This window comes from Chanos chanos, chromosome 7, assembly GCF_902362185.1.
Source record: "Chanos chanos chromosome 7, fChaCha1.1, whole genome shotgun sequence".
NCBI lineage: Eukaryota > Metazoa > Chordata > Actinopteri > Gonorynchiformes > Chanidae > Chanos > Chanos chanos.
In genome coordinates, this window is record NC_044501.1 from 18,701,829 (window position 1) to 18,728,890 (window position 27,062).

Consider the following 27,062-nt stretch of genomic DNA (forward strand, 5'->3'; position numbering starts at 1 on the left):
TCTGTCAAACACGGGAAACGGCGAGCGACGTGACAGCCGTTTCTGCGACGACAACTTGTGTTGAACAGAGACTGACAGTCTCCATTCAGCTTCATCCTCCTCTGTCTGCTTCACTTATGAGTGATGACTGTCACCACAGTGTGCTCTCTGTCTCCCGCATGCGCGCGCACACACACACACACACAAACATAAACAAACACAGGCGTGCACACATTCTCACACACTCATATAAAAAGGGTAAAAGAGAGAAATTCAATATTTCAAATAGGGGAGGGAGTGTGTATGAGTGTGTATGAGTGTGTGTGTGTGTGTGTGAGAAAGAGGGATAATATTGACAGTTTGCCCTTACTCTTATTCTCATTTTAGCTCATTTGGCCGTTTGAAAAGTGGATTTTTTAATAGTCAGATAACCAGTGCTAATCTTGTCGGCTTTAATTATTATATAGCTTATTTTAGAGTCTCCCTCTCCCTGTCTCTATAAGTCTCTCTCTCTTTCTCTGTCTCTGTAAGTCTCTCTCTCTCTCTCTCTCTCTCTCTGTCTCTGTAAGTCTCTCTTTCTCTCCACCCCCCACCCCTTCCCTCTGTCCTCTCTAATTCTTAGACAGTAATTGGTCTCGTTCTTGACTCCAGTCAAGGAGCTTGCGTGCACACTTCACGTGGAGCGATCAAGTTGAACGGAAGTTTCCTGACATAGTCAGGTCTTTTCTAACAAGCACAGCTCTACTTTCTCCCTTTGCTGAATGCCACTAATTGTGAAATACGATGTCTGAAACAGAGAGTGGTGCGTTAATGAGATGACAGTCATTACCTTCGCACACTTCACGCTTAAAAAGGGAAAAGTTATGGGAGTGTTTTTTTTTTTTTTCTCTCTTTTTTTTTTTTTTTTGTCCTCCCGTCTTTCCCTCGCACGATTTAGTCTTTTTCCCCTCACTTTTTCTGCTGCCTTTAAATTATGTTTAGCTTACAGCAAATAATTGTCAGAGTTTCCATTGAGGTGCATAGAAGTGTAGAGTTTTTTCCCATTAACTTTGATGGATATCACTGTAGCACACATTCTTGTTTTCCTCTGATTGAAAATCGGATTTGCTGGGGAACAAGGCCTTGTGTTTGTTTCTTATTTATTCTTCACAACTGAAATCATTTAAGAATTAAAGGAAAATAAATCTTCAGCTGATGGGTACAAGTTTTAGCTTCTGTTTCAGGTCGCCGTAGGCTCATAATAAACATCTTTTGCTTTCAAAGTCGGCTGCCTGCGGTGCATGCACGCCAGAATGTGTCATTTCATTTGATCTGTTTAGATGTGTGATGGACTTTGAGCTGGGGAAAAAAAAAACACCCAAAAAACCCAAGGTTTTTGCGCGAGGTTGATTCGCTGGCGGTGGGTTACATGTTGAAATTCCACACGTGTCTGAGTAAACCCAACACTGATTTGATGAGCAAGACAGTCAGTGCAGAGAAAAGGTCAGCTTATGTTTTATCGTCAAACGAGCACTTACCCAAAGGTCATTTATGTACAAAGATGTCATCTAATTAATGTTTCCATTGCTCTTAATTATGCTTATGATTAATGACATAAAGTAAAATTCTAGAAATATAATTGGAATAATTGAAAGATTTTCATTTAATTAACATCTAATTAATGCAAACGAGCTGTCTTTGTGACGGGCTAACGATAACATGGTGTAAAAAATGTGATTTTCTTTTCAGTTCAACATTGTTTTTTTTTTTTGATAAATGAACTGTGATACGCGGTTGTTTTGTCAGGTTGTTTGTTCGTTTTCAGGGTTAAACTAATTCTCCGTAATCTCAGATCTTTGGCCTCGCGGGCTGAAGCGGAGTTCGACGACTCAAGAGTCACGGGTCGTCAAGTTTGACCTCTGGAATCCCTGTTAGAGACACTGATTGAGTGAGGAAGAGATTTGGCATGCACCAAGAAACCAGAATATCCTAGTGCATTAGCTGCCTTTTCTGCTCTGTATTCAAAATCAGCTTGTGTGTATGAGAGAAAGAGAGAGAGAGAGTGAGTGTGTGTGTGTGTGTGTGTGTGTGTGTGTGTTCGTGTACCTATGGTTTCTGTGACTTATCCTCTCGGTCCAAGATGCTCCATTAAGCTGTGTTTTCGGCATAGAGACCGAGTGGACTCACTAAATTAATTACTTAATTTACTAACGAATGAAGGCAATTTGCATAATAGGCCTTTCTACGTAAAGAGGTCAGATTAATTGGAGATAGAAATGTTTTTTTGTGCTTGGGCTCTGTGTTATTGTGTTATTGGACCTCAGTAACAGGGTGTGGTGATACTCATTAGAGCAGAAATTGGTGTTGATGGTTGGCATCTGGAGAAGATGAGAAGAGTTAATCAATCTACTTATGTGAGGACCTCACACACACTCGTGCACTCACACACACACGCACACACACACACACACTCTCTCTCTCTCTCTCTCTCTCACCAACCTAGACACGCGCACACACGCACACACACACACACACACACACACACACACGCACACAAAGTGTTTGATGGGAATGAACCCTTGCTGTGAGTAATTTCTTTCGTTCTGCAAGGTCAAGTGGAAGAGCCCTCTCCCAGTCAGAATCCATCTGTATCAAACATTCTCTTTCTCTGTCTGTCCCTTTTTTTCCCCTGCAAATATATAACACGCACACACACACACATTACCATGGGACAGACCTCCAAACACATCATCACACACCCCTCTATCAGAGCCAGTCTGTGTAATGGAAAAGAACTCCACTGATTTGAAAGCACAGACATTCACTCACTCACTCACTCACTCACTCACTCAGAGGCAGAATTGGTGACTAGTAGGCAAAGTTTGACGTGGAGTCATCTTACCTGTTATCAGTTTAAAACACATGTAATCATGGCATGTTCATCTTAATTGGATTTGTCTTTTGGTGTTTGTGAAAATTTCACGTGGGCAGGGTTTCTCAGCTAATGGGAACTGCCCTCAGATAATTTTGAACTGTTGCTTTGGTTCACTTGGAATGCAACAAAAAATAGATATATAAAACATAATAATACAACATATAATATTTTGTAAATATTTAGACAAATCCACACAGATCTATTCGCACTGGTACAAGCTACTGCCTTACCTAAGAATAGCATGAGGAATAAGCAGGAAAAAGTCGGATGTCAGCGAAATCCATGAGAGACAACGGGGAGGGTTATTCACGTATGGAAAAACCCTCTATGGAGGTAGAGATTCTGCCGTGCATATGCGGTATTCTAAGGTTTATTTATTTATTTTAACTGTGCAAGGTGCTATTGTTTGCATACATTCTGTACTCACACTTTTTTTATTTGTTTGTTTCTTTTGCTCTCTCTCTCTCTCTCTCTCTCAGCTTGCGTACTCTGGAGAAGGCCCGGGCGGAGCTCCAGACGGAGGTGGTGCAGCAACGCTCCAAAGCTCTGGAGGAGCAGAAGAAGAGGGAGAACCAGGATGCTCTGGTCAAGCGCCTCCAGAAGAGAGTCCTGCTGCTCACAAAGGTTTTTCTGTTTTTCTTTTTCACATACATACACATACATGGTTGTCAAGGTCCACTTTGGCTCAGAGTTATGGCACTAATACTTTCACACACACATACAGACCCCTGATCTACTCTGACTATGGGTTTTAATGTCAAAGGTTTTGTCGATGTTTTTGAGTATGTTTACTTCAAACTGATGCTCATGCTTCAGACACAGACCTGCACAGTTCACCGTATGCCAGCTATCGTTGGCTGTGAAGTCAAGGCTAGTGCCTACCTTAATGGTGGAGGTTGTCCAACTGCATCAGTGACAGTGTCGAGTTAAAGTAATCATGCACACAAATGTTCTAATGACACCAATGCTGTTTACTCAACTCACCTCATACTTGTTCTCAGATGTTGTGACTAACTTGACAACTTCATTATAGTTTTTTATTGAACACACAGCTCATTATCCCTAAGTAAACAGTTGCTATGTATCCATGGGTAATATGTATAGTCAATGCCCACGTTATGTGATCTTTAGTAATCCTGAGGACACTGTTGGAGTCATAATTATGAGGAGTAATTAAAAACAAACACTTCTGGTCACTGTCTCCTGGTCACTTATAGGGTATATAAGAGTAAAAACAGTGAAACCTAAAAAAGCTATTATGTGGCTAACACTAACTCTGACAGACACCTCCGTGCACTAATTAAACAGGTTCACAAACACACACGCGCACACACACACACACACACACACACACATGCATTTGGCGTAATGAAAGATTGTAAAAATTGGTTCAGAATTCCGAAGTTTGGCTGTTGTTGTGTGCCTCTGATGGTTTCATTGGTTTGTCTGTCATTTTTCTGTATTATACATAATACTCTCCCCAACACTCACAACCAACGTTAGAAGGCTATCACGAAATGCAGACCCCAAAATAGTCGTATGATGATACTTACAGAATGTATGGGTTCTCCACTGACTCTCCTTTGTCTTATTAAACCTGCATGTGTTACACTCCAATTTAGATTAAAAGGTTTGGTAGATGTCATTATTTATGTAATTAGCATCAGTGGATCACGCACCAAAAAGTAATTAGGCTGAACATGTGAGATTTTTCTCCTTTTGGGGTGAAACTGCGTCTCTGGTCTGCATCTCTCCGTTAGTCAGTGTCATGCTCTTTTCCTCATTCACAGAGAGTCATCAGCCGCATTAAAGGACAAACTCCGTTGTCCACAGTTTACTTAAGAAACCCTCAGTGATGAGGCGTTTGAGTCTTTGAACTGGAGAGCTCGGATTTGGACCTTTCTCCAAATCATCACGGTAAAATGATTCGGAGAAAAGGTCAGGAGGTCAGAGCTGTAAGAGACTTAGTTATGAGGGTCAGTCACTAGGCATGAGATATAACACCCAGAGAGAGGAGAAGCTGCATCAGGTCAGTCTCAAATGAGAGGTTTTCACTCATCCCGCTGCCTGTTTGGATGTGCCAAAAAGAGACTTCACAAGTTTGTTTCTTTATTTATCTGTTTATTTTTTACCCTGTGTTGACGACTGAGATCACATTATAGCATCAAGTAATTTGACGATCTCAGAGCGAGAACAGACTCAAAGTGTAGTCTCTGTTGATGGGCTCCTCCTCTTAAGGACTATTATTAGATGTATTTGTGAGTGTAAACTCTAGCCACATCCATAAGTCTGTCTATCTCTCATCCAGTAATGCAAGGGCAGCTTTTGTTTAGCTAGTTCCTCTGAAGCATTTTATGCCCAAAGAGAAACACCAATCTAAATGGACTTTATGTTGTCTTATCTCCCCCCCCTCTCTCTCTCTCTCTCTCTCTCTCTCTCTCTCTCTCTCTCTCTTTCTCTCTCTCACACTCACTCACACACACACACACACACACACACACATATCCATATGTCCCCACACACACCATGATGCTGCTGCTCAGCTCTAGAATAATAGAGCTCAAATAAGACTCTGTTATCTGCCCACTGAATGAGGTGATTTTTGATTAAGATAAACCTGTGGCTGAATTTTATCAGAGGTAAAATAGCTCTTGAGAGGTGTTTGCGTGTGTGTGTGTGTGTGTGTGTGTGTGTTGTTTGTGTGTATGTGTGTGTGAAAAGCCTTGGGTGTCTGAAACCTTATTAAAACAATGACACAAAGTCAGAAAGCAAAATGAATCAAAATGAATCCTGCTTTGATCTTTGCCAGACTGGACAAGGTCAGGAATGAAATGAGATGACCTCCGACTTATATTGGCTGGTGTATGTTGTTGAGTGAGTGGGCAGACATGTTTCCTGTTGGTCAAATCCGCACGTTTTTTTTCTTTTTCCCCAGATGCGTAGATTTGTCAGCCTTTGGCTGATTTGTGTGAGCGTTAATCGATAAACAGCCTAATTCCACAAACTCTTGAATAGAAACACAGTACCACATGCTTGCTTAGTTGCAGAACTCATTAAAGAAAAGCATTTTTGCTTAATCCACAATGACAGCTATATCTGATAAACTGTAGCAAGGCTATTCAAATGGATCATTAAACAGCAAACAGTCTGATAGTAGTCAGAGTGTGGGTGTGTGTTTTAAATGTGGATGTGTACGTGTGTGCGTATGTGTGTGTGTTTCTTTATGTTGTGTGTTTGTTCCTGCCTCTCTGGAAAATGACTCTAAACGGTCCATCAATCTTGCAATTCTTCGATTTAAAGCCTAGATTTGAATTTTGTTTAATCGACTCGAAAATGAGATATGTACCACTGTCCACGCATCCCGCAGACAAAAAACATAGCCTACTCTTAGTTTGTTTTCCCTTACCCCTTCTTTTTTGTGTTTGCCTGGAACCAAGTTAAGAGCAGCTTGAAATTACCTTTTCGGTTCATGGTGTAAGGACTATGCATGAGTCCTGAGAGAAACATAGTTCTTTTTCACCTTTAAAATTAATGACACTGGCACGTAGTTAAGGTTGTAGTGTGTGTGTGTGTGAGGCCAAAGGAAAAAGCAGTGATGGATTATGTTGGGAAACACAACCCTTTCTGTTAAAGCTGAATTTAGCTAGCTGAACATTTTTCTTCAATATGTTTTGTATAATTATCTGTTTCCGTATGTACATGTACGTGTTTGTTACAGGAACGGGACGGCATGCGAGCAATACTGGAATCATATGACCGTGAACTGGCCTCCACTGAGTACTCTCCTCAGCTCACTCGCCGTGTCCGAGAGGCAGAGGAAATGCTTCAGAAGGTGCAGGCCCACAACACAGAAATGGAGGTGACTACATTTCCCACAGTGCAATGGCACATTATGAAATAAACCCACCTCGCACTCTAATCCTTACTAGATTTCTTATAATGCAGTGGCATATCATGAAATAATCCCACCATATCAGTCTAATCCTTACACTAAACACTGATGATGTATTGGTAGAAAAGATGACGTTGTCCTTCAGTCTCAACTACAAGTGACATCCTCCCAAATCAATAAAACACTGATATTAAGTGTCATGGTTCATCAGTGGGCCAACACCAACTACCAGACCAGTCTCTGGGTGTCTTGACAGAGGTTGTAGAACTATCTTGATGCAACGCAATTGTTCTTTGTGAAAGTGTTGAAAGGGATGAGTGGATCTAAACCATGCTGAGGTGATGTAGCCCACCCCTTAATGAAGCTCTGTGGGAAAGAAACACTCAGACCTGCGGTTTTCCTTTGGTAAACGCCACACAGACCCTCATCTGCTAGGCCAGAACACCTCACAGGCTCTCATCTGCTAGGCCAGAACACCTCACAGGCTCTCATCTGCTAGGCCAGAACACCTCACAGGCTCTCATCTGCTAGCCAAGAACGCCACACACAGGCTCTCATCTGCTAGTCGAGAACGCCACACACAGACCCTCCTCTGCTAGCCAAGAACGCCACACACAAACCCTCCTCTGCTAGCCAAGAACGCCACACACAGACCCTCCTCTGCTAGCCAAGAACGCCACACACAGACCCTCCTCTGCTAGCCGAGAACGCCACACACAGACCCTCCTCTGCTAGCCGAGAACAAGGTAAAGGATGACTTAGCTGAGTGTGTGCCACTTTTTTCAATGCTCATTAGACCACTGTCTGTGTTCTGTCGCACTGCTTTGCTCAAAGAATAAAAAAAACCCTGTACTTTCAACCAATCACTGGCAGGAGTTCCCTGCATCTTGATCCAGCCTCACAAACAGAGACACGACCAACCCTAGTTAATGCCTTTCTTCTATGACTTCCATGCCAACATTACCTTAGCCACAGTTGCTTGTGAAACTCTTGAGAGTTACAAAATGTCTCCCAAGGGTCTCACCTCTCAGGGTGCCTGAGATGTGTTCCTCTAGTGAAGGCAGTGCAAGTCAGGCTGGTGGGTTTGTACTTGACCCCTAAGACCCTGGAATGGGGTGTTGATTGTATAATCAACTGAGACAGTATAACCGGGTGTTAATTGCGCCTGTATGAAGTCACATTCTTCCAGCACACGTTTAAAATCATCTTTTGCCCAAACGGTTCCTTTATTTTGGTGGTTATACAGACATGAGAGGTCAGGTTTCCTCTCTTTTTTTCTTTTTTTTTTTTTTCTTTTGATTTGGCTTTTCTTGGTGAAAACATATAGACCCCCTTGCTGATTGTTGGTTTAGCTATGCAAACTTTCAATCAAATTGGAACTAAACAGTTTCTGTATGAACATACGAAAGAAAACCTTATGCTGTAAAATAATACTATATTTAAAAAAAAAAAATAGACATTATTCAACTTAAAAGAAACTTTGAGCCATGGTTTGGTCAGGTTGCTAATTACACACCAAAGCAATTGCAGATTTTTTTTTTTTTTTTGGATCAGTTGATTTTCACAGCTCCAGTGTAGTCAGGGTGTGCCGCGTTCTTAGTTCCTAATCCTTCATGTCCAAGATATATAAGATTTTCATGTTTTTATTCCCTGCAGATGCCGAAGCAAAGCTCACAGAATATGAATTTGAGAAATTCTCAAAAACAAATTCTTACACCCCATCACCTCAAATGCAGTACTCGCTGTATTATCTTTTAGTAAAATGATAATTGGTTTAGTCATCAGAGCTCAATGAAAGCAACATCATGTCATAGTGTGTAATACAATCAAACAAATGTTGTCTGATTAAAGTGCATCTGCACTTCACTCAGCCGTAAGTGTTTTTGACTTTCCCCCTCTCTCTCTTTCTGTGAGAGAAAATGATCTCAGAAAGTAAAATGGCATCATTCCATTGGGACAGTGTGCTCTGAACTTCCTCTTTTAGATGTATGTGTGTGTGTGGTTTTCTGTTTTCTTTCTTTCTTTTTTTTATAGAACTGTCTTAGAGGTATTTAAATGAAGTTCATTAACAGAGAATACTGTATTAAGACTGTTTCTCTCTCACTGCCTTTTCTGATTCTTATTTTAAATAACTTTGGTTTATGACTCCAACATTAATGAATAACACTTGTGTTTTGTCAGTGTGTCAGACTCATATCATACATGTTGAATCGGTTTCTTTGTATCTGTTATTTTTTTGTGTTGATGTATAATACCTGTATTTCTTTGTATCTGTTATTTTTTTGTGTTGATGTATAATACCTGTATTTCTTTTCTCTTAGGCTCAGCTGTCAAAAGCCCAGGAGGAAGCTGGCACATTCAAACTCCAGGCTCAGAGGGTGAGAGAGCGAAACACTGGCCCTCGCTTTGGGCGACTGCCAACCAACAAAAAAATGCTAGCTAATGGAAACAAAATGACCTTTACTGAAAATGGTCAGTTTACAGCTAACAGATGCCCCCCTCCTTCTCCTCTTGGTCTTTGGTGTTGATCCTGTTTGTGAGAGCGGATGAAAGCACCGTTACCTGACTTTGTGCTCATTCATCGCTCCTTCACTTTTCAGACATCATGCATTCATCATCATCTGTTTTTTTTTTTTTTTAATATATTTCTGTCTTGAATTGGGGTCGATTATGCTGCCAGCTTGTGTTAGTGAATGTGTTACTATAGTGATATTTACTACACAGGCAGACAATTAGAGGGTTGAAACAGTGTGAATGCTTGGACAATGTGCACACAGCAGAAATAGAATACCCACCCCCAGTAACTGAAGACACAGAGCCAGTCTCACTGAGTCAAGCTCTTCTGGGTATTTCTCAGGTCCCCTGCCGAACCCGTATGCTTGGGATTGCTGATTGTCTTCATTGGCGGACAGTGATTGTGTATGTGTGTGTGTGTGTGAGTGTGTATCTGCGTGTGGGTAGGGGGAGTTTTTTTTTTCTTTTTTTTTTTTTTTGGTGATTTCAGGCTGCTGTCAGGGCAATAAGAAATCGTAATGCTTTCTATATTTTCTCCCATCAACCTCTCAGCTGTGTTCTCCTTCGCACCTTTTTCTCTCCTGTCTCCTATGGCGACGGGACGGGAGACGGCATGAGAAATTTGGCCGTCTTTCGCTTCGGTTATTGCTGAGAAAAGGGGACGTGAGAGGAAAGACAGGATAGTGAGAGAGGACATGATAAGAGACATTAGAGTAAGCCGAGGGAGAGGGACAGAGGCGTATGATTTCTAGCTTGTAGGATTAGGTTTGGTTGTATGTTATGTTAAAGGGAGCCCTCGCTCTTCCTCTCTGTCTGTCTGTCTGTCTCTCTCTCTCTCTCCCTCCCTCTCTCAGTGTCTCACTTTTCTTTCTTTGTTATGCCTTATAGTTTTTTGTGCTCGTTGTCTCAGCTCTGACCCCAAACGATGTAAACATGAAATTACCTTAACAGACACAGGCACACTCAGGAAATAGTCTAGAGTTGAAAGGAAGAACCGATACTGTTTTCCTTATGTAAAATTAATCAGTAAAACAGAAATTCGTATCTCACAGTAAACATGTACACATACACACACACACACACACACACACACACACACACACAGGGCAAGCGACAACATGTAGTTTATGCTAATGAAATGTTGATATTTTTGTTTTTGGTCCTCTGTCTTTTGTTTCCTATGTTTTTGTTTTGATTTTTCCTCTTCCTCCTCACCTCACAGGCGGAGTTAGAACTCGATGTCCTGAAGAAGCAGCAGGCCTCGGTTGTCGAGAGCAACCCCATAGCAACGACTGAGGAGATCAACTCCCTCAGGTGAGAGCTTTCTGCTCAGCAACTGCCAGTCACAATTCACCCTCGCGTCTTCGCTCACGTCTTATCTTCCAGCGGTGCCCGTGTGAGCTAACATAATATTCAGGCCTGCCATCTCACATTCAGTACATATGTAATCCTTTTGATCTATTCACACCAGCCTCTAAGTAAACATGCGGAAATTAGACTCTGTGCTGAAGTCCCATCTCTGTGTTGCTTGTAGTTTATGTGATGCCAGCATTAGGGATATGCTATCCTTTAGTTTTGACATAGGTTTTTAGTTTTAATATTATATGTTGTACAAGAGCAGAACAAATAATGACATATAAATAATAATAATAATAATAATAATACTAAATCACTGGATTAGTGTACAGTGTGCTGAAAGAAGACATAGAAAGTATTAAAAATAAGATGAATCCTTTTTGGATGATGCTTGTTGTTGGTCATAATGAGTATTGTTTTATGTGGAGGAATACGGTCTATGCTATTCATAATTCACTTTGAAGAGTGATTAGGATGAATGAGCCCATCACTGAGATACTGTGCACATGAATTATGATGAAAGTTGTAAGAGCCTCTGAATGATTATATAGTTTGGCCACAAAAGTATAAAAAAAAAGTGTGTGTGTGTGCGCGTGTGTTTATATATTTGGGAACATGTTAGCTCTTGGTCAGCTTTCACATACACTAATGTCTGTGTCAGTTTTGACCATGGTAAATGAATGATTGTTTTTATATTTTTTGAAAAGCTATTATTATTGTTAATATTGTTGGAGAGTACAAATGAGTCTGAGGGAGTCAGCATAAGAAAACCATATTATGGTTATTATTTTCTTAAGAACATTATTACATGGTTGTTATTGTCCTGGGTGTTGTTATTACATGGTTATTATGGCCCTATGGGTCATTATTATATGTTTTGCTTTTCTGTGAATTCAGTGTCTGATCACCTTTACTGAGTGGACACACTGAATTTCCAAACTGGGGAATGCTGTTGACTCAGCTTTCTCTGTGGAAGATGGAGGAAATATGTTGGACTGAGTGAAATCTTTATCTTGGACTGTAATTGTGGCATATGGTGCTATCTAATTACTGTGAAAAGATGGCTGGTCTTCTTTTGCTTGTGCAGATGTTTCACTTACACATGATTCTTTTCTTTCTCTGTCCCCCCCTCTCTCTCCCTCTCTCTCTCTCTCTCTCCTTCTCCTTCTGCCTCTTTTTTTCATCAGCATGTAAACACAAGAAAATTCCGTCTGATGTTTCTTGGTCATAGAGTCACTAATTGGCTCCAGATTAATTTGGACAATCTGTGTTTTTTCTTTCCGCTTCGTTCATTAATTGAATATTTGTTTTGTTTTGTATTTGAAAAAAGTGTCAAAAACAAATGAACAAAAACAATTCAAGAGTGACTCCGGCTAAAAGTGGTTGAGTTAAAGAACAGCGTTAAATGAGCCAGCTTAATTAAATCAAGAGCATCTGATTTGCGGCTGTTGCATTTGAGGATACTGTTTACTACAGAGGCAATTACACAGAAGATGAACATATTTCATAAGAGAGAGACACTTTTGGGCGGGTAATTTAGAATAACCCATGGGGAACTTGAACTTCGAAACCTTCTGAATAGCATCACAAATGGTTTCAAAGAACGTGATTGGGTTCCTGTCGCCCACAGAGGTAATGCACCTGAGGGGTTCCCTTACCGTTTAGTGCGGCGTTTATGCTTTCCTCACGATGAAAGATTGATGCCGAATGGGATGGTTCGCTGTTTGATGCCTTTCGACGACGGCAAAGCCTTCTGGGAAGGGGTTGCGCACGGCGGTTGTTTACAGTGAAGTTCGGTGTAATTTGGTTGTCGTGGGGGCCACCTGCTCCCGGGTACCGTGGAAACGGACGACACGCTTTAGGCCTATTGTTAGTCATATGAGCAAATCAGATAAATTACGCTGTGAAAGAAAGCGAATGTTCTGGAATGGATTTAAATACAGACGCAGGTCCCTGGCCTCCCACACAGTTCTTGTCATGACGCAGGATTTCATGTTCCACGTGTCACAGTGTGGTTTTTATTTTGTTTTATTTTTTCTTTAAATTTTTGTTCTCTGTAGCAACAATGCAGAACTGTAGCTGCATTGTTGAGAATGACAGCAGGATGTTCCAACATGCTCTGAATTGTATATTGAGACAAAAGGGAAAAGAGACAATGCACTGTGAGGCTGTACTGTTTCCTGTCACTGACAGGGTTAGAACAACTAGTGTGTGTCTTGAAATAAAAGATTTATTTGAACTTCAGTATTGCCATTTGAATTATACAGAACTGTGTGAACTTCTTCTTCACTCCGATTTAACCTTATGTCTACTTCTCTAAGGAGTGTGTGTGATGCTAACGGAACTTTTGGAAATTTTTGGGGTGTGTGTGTGTGTGTGTGTGTGTGTGTGTGTGTGTGTGTGTGTGTGTGTAGGCAGAAGATAGAGGAATTGGAGTCTGAGCGTCAACGCCTGGAGGAACAGAACAACATTCTGGAGATGAGACTGGAAAGGCATAACCTACAGGTAACACACACACACACACACGCACACACGCACACATACTCCCACTTATCAAAGAGAGCATGTAGATCTTTACGGCCCAGACAGCTGGGGGCTGTAAATCTGGGATGCTAGCCTTGAGTTTTGCTCTTAGTGCAAATAGCGATGATGGATTATGTGGCTAAAGCTTAATGCTTTTATAACAATCATTAAAACATGTTTTAAAACACTTCACTGCCTTTTTCCTTCACTGTGGAAGTACCCACAGTGCCCACTCCGTAATGAAAAAGGGGATCAAAGCCGACCCCTACGAGAACTAAGCTAAGTGATTTTTTTTTTTTTATTCGGTTAATGTCCGTGCCGTATCCACATCAAAAATGCAGCTTTTACCGAGTTACTTTTTAGATGTTCTTTTGAAATGTTTGAGCTTGTTTTCAGTTGTCCCCTGACATAGGCAAAATGACCGTTTTTTTCCCTTACCAAACTTCAGAGTTATCTTTCAAGTCTTTATCACTCTCATAGGAAATAAGCAGTTTTAAGGCTCACTGTCATTTTTCTTTGAAAGGTCTTCATAGTAGGACTGATTTCCTGAGACTTATGTAATCCTTTTGCTCTCATATGAAACCTCTCAGGTAGTGGTCCCCCCCCCCCCCCCCCTTTTTTTTTTTAAGTGAAGAGTGGAGCTTACTGGCTTCCATGGAGCAACGTTTGTGTGTTTGTTTGTGTGTGTGTCTGTGTGTGCATGTTTGTATGAGTGTGTGTGTGTGTGCACATGTGTGGGGCCTGACTGAGAATGTTAAGTTAAGCCATAGTCTTTTGAGGACTTGTGCCTGGATGGTTTTTTGAGTGCTTGGTTCTGTTTCAGTTTTTTGGGGTGTTGTATGTTTTTGCGTGCGTGTGTGTGTGTGTTTGTGTGTGTGTGTGCATGGCCTAAATGAGACTATTTCAGGCTAAACCTCGGTCTTTTGAGGACCGGGTAAGTTCTGCGTGGTTGGCGTCTGAGTGTTTGGTTCTGTCTGTGGGTTTTTTGCTTGACTTGGTTTGGGTAGATTGTGGCTTTTTAGATGTGGCTTTAATGAAGTTCACCACTGCCTCACAGACAACTCCAGAGATTAGGACCACTTTAGGCCTGACCGGACTCTTATCTCACTCACACACACACACACACGCGCACACACACACATACACATACACACACACACACACACACACACACACACACACACACACACACACACACACACACACACGCTGGTGCCACAGGACACCTTCAAGCGAGAGTAGAGTGTGTCTAATTTCTACAGCATTCTGGATGGATGGTTTTATTTAATTCTTCAGTTCTCTAAGCTTTTTATTGATCCTCAGATAAAAGAAAAAACATGCCCAGTGGGCACTGAATTATAAGAGCATTTATTTATGACATTTAAATGAGATAGTAGTATATTACTACTAACACGTTTTATTAGTAATAACATTTGCCTGTATACAAAGCATTTTTCACTCTTGTATTGCAACTTTACCACATTTCTACAGACAAATCTGGATATAATATCATGCCGGAGGTCGTGGTAGAAATCGAATTTTGATTACGGTTGCCAAGGTGAATGGCCTTGAACCAGATTCAAGTGGTGTCCCAATCCAAATGTAAACATTCCTGTTTCTCACACTGCAAAAATGTGGTCATCATGTAATGGCTCTAGAGCTTGACCAAATACTGTCCTTAAAGCTTTGACCTCTGATTCAGATGGTTTTGTTTCCATTTTCAAGGTTTTTTTGCTTCACTGGCAGTGGTAAGTGTAAGAAGTGATATTCAGTGAGAATATTTTTTTTTTTTCAGTGAGCTGTTCATCCAAGCTCTGGCTTTGGTGTGAGGCAATTTTAAAAGAGGGTCATAATGTGAGACAGTGAAACCCTGATATTTTGTTTAAGGGGTTCATAATTCTCTACATCTCATTCTAGAACACAGTGGGAACTGAGGTTGTACCATGTCCTCAAAACACTGTGGCTCTATCCTCATTCAGAGTTTAGCATTCAAATGTCAATGACAAATTCTTCTCTGTGAAAAGGACATTAAGTTTCTGCCTATGTCTCTCCCCCCCCCCGCCCTTTCTTCTTTACCTTCTCAGCAGAAAGAACAGCAGTCCTATTGTTAGCCATCATTTGAAATTGTTCCTAGAGGACAGCTTTAAGGTTTTTTTTTTTTTCTTTTTTTTTTGAAGAGGCAAACATTGCCAGTGACAAAACATCTTAAAGTGTTACTACTGCACATACACACTGACTAGTTAAGGAGTGTTACTGCTGTACACACACACACGCACACACACACACTGACTAGTAAAGGAGTGTTACTGCTGCACACACACACACACACACACTGACTAGTTAAGGAGTGTTACCGCTGTGCGCACACACACACACACTCTGACTAGTTAAGGAGTGTTACTGCTGCACACACACACACTGACTAGTTAAGGAGTGTTACCGCTGCACACACACACACTGACTAGTTAAGGAGTGTTACCGCTGCACACACACACACTGACTAGTTAAGGAGTGTTACTGCTGCACACACACACACTGACTAGTTAAGGAGTGTTACCGCTGCACACACACACACTGACTAGTTAAGGAGTGTTACCGCTGCACACACACACACTGACTAGTTAAGGAGTGTTACTGCTGCACACACACACACACACACTGACTAGTTAAGGAGTGTTACTGCTGCACACACACACACTGACTAGTAAAGGAGTGTTACTGCTGCACACACACACACACACTGACTAGTTAAGGAGTGTTACTGCTGCACACACACACACACACTGACTAGTTAAGGAGTGTTACTGCTGCACACACACACACACTGACTAGTTAAGGAGTGTTACTGCTGTGCACACACACACACTGACTAGTTAAGGAGTGTTACTGCTGTATACACACACACACACACACACACACACACACACTGACTAGTTAAGGAGTGTTACTGCTGTGCACACACACACACTGACTAGTTAAGGAGTGTTACTGCTGCACACACACACACACACTGACTAGTTAAGGAGTGTTACTGCTGTACACACACACACTGACTAGTTAAGGAGTGTTACTGCTGCACACACACACACACTGACTAGTTAAGGAGTGTTACTGCTGTGCACACACACACACACACACACACACACTGACTAGTTAAGGAGTGTTACTGCTGTGCACACACACACACTGACTAGTTAAGGAGTTTGACTGTGAGTGTAGTTTTAGCACGAGCCTATAGTTGTCTGATGTCTAAGAGCAGGTATCTGTCTGGAGGTCAGTAACCTAATAAGGACTAATGTAGTCTACTCAGACTGGCTGATTGGCTAGACAGGTCTCAGACGATGAATATGCGGTTGAGAAAATGTGAATAACTTCTTCAGGTTTCTTCAGTACATTTCAGAAGAATTTTTTTTAATCTCACCCTCAAAAACATCAAACCAGGACACTCTCAGTTTATATTAGAACCATTTTTGTCCTTTTTCAATTTTAACTCATCTCTCCATTTCTGCCGTTTTTACCTTTCCTTCTCTCTCCTGTCTCCTGACCTGTGTGACAAGAACTTGAGAAACAGAGAGATCAAGAAACAGAGAGAGAGAGGAATGAAAGGAGTTTGTGTGGCATGGGGGAGTGATATTTTTGTAAACTACTTAACTGACATTCTCGCATGAGGTCATCGGTAAAGACACGCGCCCGTAAAGGCAAAGGGTTTTCTCCTGCCCTGGCCTGCTCCTGAGGACCATCAGAGAGGTGTTGTCATTGGATAAATAAATCATACTCCAGCAGAGGCACTTAAATATAACCACAGCTGCAACTCAGACTGTTCAAATATTCATGCTGTTTAGGTTCCCTCTCTCTCTCTCCCCTTTCTCTCTCTCTCTCTCTCTCTCTCTCTCTCTCTCTCTCTCTCTCTCTCTCCCTCACTCTCTCTCTCTCTCTCTTGCTCTCTTTTTGTCATCCTCCACTTTGTGTGTACGAGAGAGTGAGTGTATGTGTCTGTGTGTGTTTGTATGTGTTGGGGTTTGTATGTGTTTTAGAGCCATTTTTGTTTATAGTCCAGTAACTGCGCCCTCGGAGACCAAGGCATTTTAGATGTATTAGATTGGTCTCACAGATCACTCAGTAACATACAGTGCACAACCTTACCAAATGTCTTGACTCACTGCACCCATGAATGAATGTGCATATAAACCACAGCACTGGCTTTTTCATAACAATATATTATACATTAGACATAACAATACCATGCATTTTGTATAGTAATGTGTAATACATTTTACATGACAATACTATACATATTGTATAGTGGTATAATGTATCATACATTACACATTCCAGTACTATACATAATGCATGTGTAATATACATATCAGTATTATACTTTTTATAACTGAAGCATCATTTTGGATAACCATGGAAGTCTTGACCAAAATGCTAAAATACCAGAAATATCAAAGAATTAAAAATAGTTTGTAAATAAATGAAAGTCCCTTGCTGTATTACAGTCTTTGTCGTTCTCATGTCATGGTCGGTTCTGAACAAGGAGAACTGCTTTTACTTACAACTGGCCTTGAAAATCTTAGTGAATTAGGTTTTTAGTACACCTTAAGTTAACACTTCGCTATTTACTGAAAGGTATATTTGCCAAAGGCAGTCTTTTATTATGTCCTTGTTTTATGCTGTGAAACCTTAACCTACTCGAGATCTGTCTGCTTATCAGAGTGGACACTTAACCTCTGAGACAGTGAATACTCAACAAAATTTTCCACGTGATAATTGTTATTTTTTTTATACAGTAAAACAGTGCTTACTATCAACATGTACATTTGTTTGTTTTCTCCTGTCTTAGCTGGAAGGGAACAGAGCTCTTTATTAATGTATGAGTGCACACACACACACACACACTCTCTCACTCACTCTTTTTACAAGTATCTCTGTGTTTATATACAATATTCAAAGTCTCTGCACCAGAAGGGACGGTCTCTATTTATGTTTGTACGTGACGTTGGGTTTTGTTTTCGGTGATCTAACCTCTGTCTAAACCCACTAGCCTCTGTCTAAACCCGCATCCTCTTAGTCTTGTCTACTGCGGCTAAGAACTTGAATACTCATACTAATACTCATACTAATATTGTCTGTAAAGATTCAGTGCTGGAACAAGTTAAATACGAACTTAAACTCAGCTCAACAGGGCCCCTTTTAAGATCTATTTACACATTAACACCCCTCCACCCTTTCTCCATTCCCTCCTGCTATGTCTCCATCCTCTAATGTGATTGGCCTTAATAGAGATGAATATTTATAGAGGTCTTATCTCCTGTGCATTAATGAAGTGATGCAAGACGCTAAAAACAAGACAGAAAATAAACAAACACACACACACACACACACACAAAAACACATAGCTAAACAAACACACTACGAGCACACCACTGACAGGACCTTGAAAGGGGTTGTTTCTGAATGGAGTGCTCTAACTTTTTTGTACCTTTTGTGTTTTGAGTTGAGTTTCTGTTGATGTGGTCCCATCAATCCAATGAGTTAGATCTCTTGTTTTTAGTAGTCATTTTTCACATGTGGTTATCATATTTTTGTTGTATTTCTTAGTGGAGTTTCTAGAAACAAGGGTGTTGCTGGTTTCTTAATTAATATTTTGCATACTGATTCTAGCTCTTGGCCTTATTGTAGTAAGAAAGAGTCTAGAGTTTAACATTTTTCCCTGGCTCATTGTATGTGAGTTCTGTTCAAGTTTTGTGGTCGCTGTGTCATATTTTCACACTGACAGAAGAACAGAGCTTAAAATGTTTATTGACAGATGAATGAAGCTTCGCCTTTGAGATCTGTCATGTTATTAATGGCTAACTCATCCAATAAATTGTTAGCTAGCTGCCTGCCAATAACCTGTGAATAATGGTTTTCGTAAGTGCTCCTAACCTTGAGCGTATATCTGGGTGTTGTATTGTGTGTCTGTCCGAATTGACTCCAAAAGCATCTGAGAAAACTGTCTGAACTCTACAAGAGCTGAATAAAATTTTGAGAGAAAAAAACTTTTAAATAAATAGCCACAGTAAGGTTCATATTCAAACACTTTGGATATATGTCTACAAATTTCAATATATCAATAGCAACAATATCTAAGGATCCCTGTTGTATTGTCCTCTCCCCAGACACACACACACACACACACACACACACACACATACAGACACACACACATACAGATACATACATGCCGCCCCCCTCTAATAACAGTGTGTGGGTAGCAGTAAGCCCATTTTGATTTTTCATTATGATACCCGGGAGGTGATACAAAAGAACTCTACTAAATACATTAAATCAGAGGTGCTGAGTCAGTGTGGGTTGCTAGAATTCTCCCAAAAGTGGATATTTTATCATTATTGTTTTTTTTTTGTTTTTTTTTGAAGAAGCCAAGCCCTCAGACACACAGTCATGCTGATGTGATTTCAGAAGGGTTTTTTTTTTTTTTTCTTCTCTCATTTCAGCAAAGGCTTATCTTGTTCATTTTCAGTTTTGAAAACTCAGCATTCATTTTATGATGATTTTCCACTTTTCAATTAATGGTCAATTAGAAATTCATAGCAGCCTTGCAGACCCTTTAAAAATGTTTCGCTTTCAGGCGTAATTATACAACACAGAATTACCAGTGAGTATCTCCTCAGTACCGGGGCAGACTTTTTTTTTTTTTTCATCGTTTATTTGATGGGTATGTTTCTGCAGATTAACTACGCACAAGCAGCACGTACAGTCTCATGACAGGCCTTTAAAATGGTCCTGCATAAGAGCCTAAGATTTAGTTTGTGTTCAACTGAATGGCAACCAAAGAAAGAAAAAAAAAAACTGTCAGGAAGGTTTTGATTCCATATTTACATTATTTCAGTGGACATCATGAATAGACCAAAACTAATGTAGTTCCAACTGGTTCTGTGTTTGTGATATATTTTCCCAGTGCTGAAAGCTACCCGATGGATTTATAAGACCAAGTTAGATACATAATCAAAACATCAAAAAGTGCCTGTCACCAAATCTGTATTAGTCATCAGTACAGTGCCCTGCATGCTCGTGTGTTCTGAGAGTTAGTGTTGAGCCTGTCATAAAACTGTTAACCTTTTCAGTTTACAGTTTGAAATCTTATATCTTGACTCCTGAGTGTGTCATGTAGTATAAAGTGTAGATGCCAGCTTCAGCCTTATTAAAAAAATACAAGATGTGACTCTGTAACTTGGACAAGTGTAGCAGTAAATAAACATAGTATGACACATAACTGGCTCTTTCTCTCCTCTTCATCCTTCATTTTTCATTTGTCTACCCTCACATTCTTATCAATATCGTCCTGTCCATTTCTCTTCCTTCCTTCTTACTCTTCCATTATTGATATCCTTTTGATTTTTCTTTTTCTCTTGCTTTCTCACACACCTCTCTCTTTCTCTCTCCCTTTTTCTTTCTCTCTCTCTCACTCTCTCACACACACACACACACACACACACAGACACACACACACAGACAGAGAGCTTACACATTGTCTCTCTGGGCTGAGGGTGCTGTAATTTGCCCAGTAATGAGATGTTCAGATTGAGGTATTACTCAGCGATAGGCTCTTTAATTTACCACAAGGCTCAGTAATGGCTTTTAAACCCCTGAAGTTTTACACCCAAATAAAGAATCGTTTTTCAGGATGAAAGACTTTTTGGGGATAAAGAGTTTTAGACTGGAATGAAGAATTGTCTTAAGAAGAGCACATTGCCATGTTGAATTCAACAAATTCTTTTTTTTTTTTTCCCCCTTCTTAAGGAGATAGGCTGGGGATTCAAAGCCACAGGCCAATAGTATGTCTTGATTAATTTAGAAAAGTCCTTCAACAGAAGTTAGAGAACAGGTTACCTCAGATTCTCTTTAGATCCTGATGCATGTGCTGTCTGAACTTGTGCTCTGTCTTACTTTGTCTTGATTTCACTGTTAGAGACATTAAGGTATATTATAGTGCAATTACAGGGTGCGTGAAGAGTGAATGGCTCTTTTAAGCCCTCATTACACTTGACAGAGTCGCTTGGCCATGCAAGAATATATTTTTGCTGATTTTTTTTTTTTGTTCTGTTTTAGCTTATGTGTCTGTTGTCTGTTTTTTGTGATATGGATAGCATTGAAGAATTGAGAGTTCTGTCCTTTTTGCGACAATTGCCGTGATATCTTGGCTTGTATGACCGAGAAAAATATAGTACACAATGCTCAATATGCTGTCTCTAATAAACTACAAACAGCCCACAGTGACTCATGTTGGTATGAGCTACTTACTGAAGTTTTTAAGGTGTGGGTTTCAGAAGTAGTTATGAGCATAGTCCATGGTTAGTTGTGATGAAACATTGTTAAGATGCTAACTTTTCTATTTAAAGAACAATAAGAGCAATCATTATCAGTATAAAAGTATTGGCCACCTACAATTTCTCTAATAATGTTTGACTGTTATTTCGTACATTGAGTGAAATGTGTTGTCAATGCACGGTGCAGTGACCCTTTCAACGATAATCACTGGATTTCTCCCAAACACCTGTGGATGAAATTGTAGGATTTCCTTTTTTTCCCCCTAAGCCAATCATGGGGTGTATTTTGTCCCTCTGTCAGGGTGACTATGATCCTGTCAAAACTAAAGTGATCCATTTTCGGCTCAACCCGACCAGCGTTGCCAAGCAGCAGCGTGCCGAGGAGGTGGAGCAGCTGAGGGAGGAGTGTCAGCGTCTGAGGGACCGCCTCCGGACGCTACAGGCCGAGGGAACCATGGCAACGGATGATGCCTCTTTCAGCATTCCACCCTCACAAGAAGTACTAGGTATTTAATCTGTGTGTGCGCGTGTGTGTTGGTGTGTGTGCGTGTTTTGTGAAGTGCTCTCTAATGTGTATGTTCTATGGGTCAAGCAAGGTTAAGGTGAAATTGTTCGAAAGACAAGAAGTGTAGTCTCCTTTTTAGACCGGCCAATTACCCCTGGTCTTTAGACCGTGTCTTCATCTGACATGACCTCCTATGCGTCTGAGAGTCCAGTCTTTCACTTTACACAACACATTATCTTCTCAGGCAATGCTTTGACAGAAAGCCCTTTTCATTTTAAATCGACAGATAGGCAGAGACTTTTCAGCACACTGTCCAGATTAATAGCTTTTATAATGCGGCTTTAAAGCTGTTAACTAACAGGGTAAGTGCTTTCTTGAGGTGGATTAGGGTTCACACTCTGCCTTACTTAGCACAAGGCATTTAAATAACTATTAAGTTGCCATTGTAGCTGCTTCTTTCTTAAGAAAAGATCCCAAGAGACCTACTAAAAGTGCAAAAACACCACACACTCACACACACACACACACACACACACACACACACACACAGATACGCGCATTTGGTCACTTTACTGGCTCTCTTACTTGATAGTTTGTTGGAACTAGTGGGAGAACAGATTTTGGGAGTGTCTTGTAAAAAAAGTGATAAATATATGATGGGTTTTCTCTCATTTAATTTGTGAAGTCCCTGAAGTAGGTAGCTATTCTAAAATAAAACCTACGAATAACAAAAAAAGTAATTGTCAAAATTAAACCCATATTCAGTAATACTTAGGCATATGAATGTATGTATTGTAATGTGTCCTATAGAATCAAGAGGAAGAAAAAAGAAGGGAAGAGAAATGATTGTTAAATGACGTTAAGACAGAGTAAATGAGTGTAAATAAATAAGCATGTCTCACCTAATTTTTCACTTCTGATGAGTGTGTGAGCATTCATACACAGACGTGGTTATACTTTCAGTGTGGGATTCCTCTCACTAATCATCTTTTTTTCTAATCACAAATTTTCAAGACCCCTTTCTCTTTCCCTCTGTGTCTCTGTAATACACATACACACACATGGAGGCCCACACACAGAAAGAGGACTTAATTGTATATAATTTAAAGGTTCGGAGTATCCAAGTATTATGGGAACAGTGTATAATTATGTCACAATGTATCCGTTCTGATGGAGTATGAACAGAGGGGCTCCTATTGTGTTTTAGATAAACTACAACCCAATAACCAAGGAAAGGAGAGAAAATAAAAGAAAAATGCAATTAACGTGTGTCTTGATCAGGGGTTGTAGGGGGGGGAAGAAAAGCATGGTCTTTCTTTGTGTGTGTGTGTGTGAGTGTGAGAGTGAGAGAGGGAGAGAGAGGGTGTGAGTTTTCAGAGGTCTAGTTGTATGTGCTTCAGTCCATCTGAATGGAGCTTGCACTGCGAACAGATTGAACCGATTTGCATTTAGACAAACCATTAGTGAAAAACAGTCACAGTTTCCTTGTCATGAATAGTTAAAAAGCCAGGTCAGGACAAATTGAAAAATTGCAGTGGTCAGTGTACTGAGAAGCCATCCAGCATACTGGGAAGAGTAACCACATTAGCTTTACCTCACATATCATGTTCAGGTTAGTGTGTCTGAATTAGGCGTATGTAACAAACAGTGTTCCATAGGTATTGAATAGAGCCTTTCTGATGGATTTTATTTAAGGTTCTCTGGTTTTGTTATCACGACGAAAAAAAATGATGTGAGCTGACTCTTAAATGTCTGAAACAAAGAGCAAAGTATGTTAGCAGTGAGTCGTGAATAGAATAGAATTGTAAGCTAGAATAGATTTGCAAATGGAAATCACACAGTCTGAAAGTACGAGTCATCACCCGAGAACATGTAGCCTGCAAATACAGCCTGTAGTGTGAAAAATATTCATAAAACCTTTTTCAGATGAAGGCAAGGAAGTGTAACATTTTCAAAGTCTCGCTTCATTAAATGAATAAAAGGATATTGGTAAAAGACTTTTTCACATCATTTGTGTATTGTAACATCTGATGCAAAACTGGAATGATGTCAACCTTGTAACAGCAGAATATGCAACTTTCTTGTTGTGCGTGTATACACACATAATCTGCATATGTAGACTTTTATATATTTATTTACTTTTATGAAGTAAAATTTTGTGCAAGGAGTCCAAGAGGTCAGAGAAACCATCCTTGTAGGAATGGATGAAAATGAAACTGGCCATTACTCTCACATAACAGAAACCGCATGGTGTACATGAGCAGTCGGCTCATACAGACATGAAGTGCAGCAGTAGGGGAGAATCCATTAGAGGCCGTCATGAATACTAAGCACAGGCGACTTTGCCTTGGGTGAAAACGCTGCGTGCAGCCCACGTTACATGCATTACGATGACATAAGTGAAACTGCACCTTATTCATGCTGCAGTTACTGACGGATACCACTTAAACGGTTGCCTAGACGACCTTGCGCCGGCTATGTGTCGGCGAGAAATGACGCACAGGCTGAGTTTTGTCCCAGGTCCTGGAATGTCAGCATAGTTTCAGTTTTCATGTCTGTATCGTTAGTGTTGTCTCAAAGATCGTGTTGAAAGATTTCAGAATCATGGCCGCTGAGTTAGTTAGAGGTGCCTAGTTTGTCTTTAATCCAGTAACTGCGTCAGGTTTTTCAGTAGGACGCATTGCAGTCAGTTTTCTCACGCTTAGCGGACAGTAAATTCCATGAACCAAAAAAAAAAAAATCCTTTAATCTTGTTTTCTGAAGAAATAAGAAACTAAGCTTGTTCAGTGTCACTCTAATAAACGGATGTTTGGAGCAGTAAATCTAGTGTAGAACAACCCTGTGCCCAGTTTATCCTCTACTCAACTCTGCCCTGATATGACACTCACACCGTCATAAGACTGCTTTAAAAGTGTCAAACCACATATTAGTGTGCTTTTCAAGTGCTAGGAAGACGCGTGATTGGTCACCAAGTTGTTTTGTGGCAGCCAATGGCTGTAGCCTCTGTCATGCAGTGTAGTTTTGGTTGACATGACGACAGATCCTCTGTTCCGTATGTATTAAGTTTAAAATGTAACACCCTGATCTTGTTGACTTACTCATCTTTCATGACGATGCTAGTTGGCTCTGTTACATAACTGAGTGTTGTGAGAGGAATGTGTAGTATTATACAAAAAGCTGAATTTTGTCATTGACAAAATTCACTGTTGTCAGTGTTCTTCAGCTTGACCAGTTAAAGTCCTAAATCGAAATCCAATCAAAAATCTGCCACATCTCAATGAACATCATGAAGAACCTTAAACTGTCACAACTGCTGAAACTGGATGAAGCATTGTCCTGTTGGCTGAAGAGTGTTTTGTAATGTGAATTTTACATCATACTCGGAGTATAAAATTACACATATTTTCCTCAATCAAGCATTTGGTAAGCCCCAGATAACACGCCCATTCTGAATGCAATACTTTTCTATGCCTAACTGACCAGCACACCTTTGATGCTCAGCTTTGGCTTTTGCTTGTTTGCTTGTTGATAGATTTGCGAAAGCAGATGGAGAGTGCTGAACTGAAGAACCAACGTCTCAAAGAAGTGTTCCAAAAGAAGATCCAGGAATTCCGCACTGCCTGTTATGTTCTCACGGGATACCAGATTGATATCACCATGGAAAACCAGTATCGGCTAACCTCTGTCTACGCTGAACGTATGGAGGACTGTCTACTCTTTAAGGTACGCACCCACCTCCCCAAACACACACACACACTCACACGCACACTCACACGCACACACACACACACACACTCACACGCACTCACACACACACACACACACGCACACACGCACACTCTCATGCACGCACACTCTCATGCACTCACACACTCACACATACATGCAGACTCTCTAACTCACTCACTCATTCACTCACACTCTTGTGTGTGTTATCTTTTTCATACACATGCACACACCCATAAAACCAAGCAATAATACCAGTTGAAACGTATTAGTCATAGTCTCTTCAATGAAGTTTAGTACAGGGCTTTTTATCTGAGGAAGTGAGAGAGACAGCAGGCCCTCCTCAAGGGCATATAACTGCAGCTCTTCCAAGTTCACACAAACCGTATGAACTCTGGAAACGCTGTAAACATGGATCTAACCTTGACGGTGGGACGCACACATCCCCATACATCATCAGGTTCACTCAATTCATCAACGACCATTCAGTGATTTCGCTCATAAACTCTCAGCTGGTAACTCTTATTATTCTGACTTGTTAGAGGTGTGTGTGTGTGAGAATGTGCTGGAACGTGTGCAGAAGCAAACACTTTTGTTTTTAACTAACCAGTGTTAAGAATGTGACTTTTGACCCTGTGTATTTTCTGTCAGTCAGCTGTTTCTGAATGACAGTGACACGCTTACTTTATGCCTCTTCCATTTCCTGCACCGCTACATAGCTTCTGTTTTTTTTTTTTCTTTTCTTTAATTTATGAAAGCTTAACTCTGTTGATCACATGCAGGTATGATACTTTCCACTGATCATGATGGAAGCCTTTGTTCTAGTTATGCAAATTAGCAGTCTCAAATCATTATTTTAATTGGGTTCATGAATTTTAAAAAGAACATGATTAATTTGTTTATCTACGGCAGCAAAGACACTGTGTATTTTAACGGTACAATGAGATACTCTAAGCTCTGTGGTACTGTACATGCAGACAATGCACACTCATACAGCCATGACTTGTTTTTTTTTTAATAAATATGCGTTACCTATATATTTTTATCGATGACTGTTTTTTTCTGTAGACTTCACCAGAAATATATTTACATATGCATAAACAGACTTGCCCACTTGTTTCCTGTTTGACCTGTAGTCCTTTCAGGTTCTTTTAATAAGAAGTTTCTGGGCAAACGTTCTCCCTGCATTTGCATTCTTTCTTATTAATATTGTGCACCTGAGTTTGTGTGAGCGTGCACACACCCGCATGCATAAAATAGTCTTCTCTCATCTTTCTCTCATCTGTGCATTTCTGTATGTGTGCGTGGTGTGTGCGTGGT

At 40.4% G+C, this 27,062-nt stretch overlaps 1 protein-coding gene across 2 annotated transcripts in view; it reads left to right on the forward strand.

Annotated features, from left to right (window-relative positions):
* The window catches only part of mad1l1 (mitotic arrest deficient 1 like 1), a 51,559-nt gene that overhangs the window by 8,563 nt on the left and 15,934 nt on the right, over window positions 1-27,062 (forward strand). The window contains exons 10-16 of one of the 2 annotated variants that reach the window (XM_030780524.1): window positions 3,373-3,517; window positions 6,612-6,752; window positions 9,107-9,163; window positions 10,522-10,613; window positions 13,070-13,160; window positions 21,813-22,017; window positions 25,549-25,739. In XM_030780524.1, the coding sequence (XP_030636384.1) occupies window positions 3,373-3,517; window positions 6,612-6,752; window positions 9,107-9,163; window positions 10,522-10,613; window positions 13,070-13,160; window positions 21,813-22,017; window positions 25,549-25,739 (922 nt within the window). The remainder of the gene's footprint in view (window positions 1-3,372; window positions 3,518-6,611; window positions 6,753-9,106; window positions 9,164-10,521; window positions 10,614-13,069; window positions 13,161-21,812; window positions 22,018-25,548; window positions 25,740-27,062) is intronic. The other variant, XM_030780525.1, reaches the window with a different exon arrangement.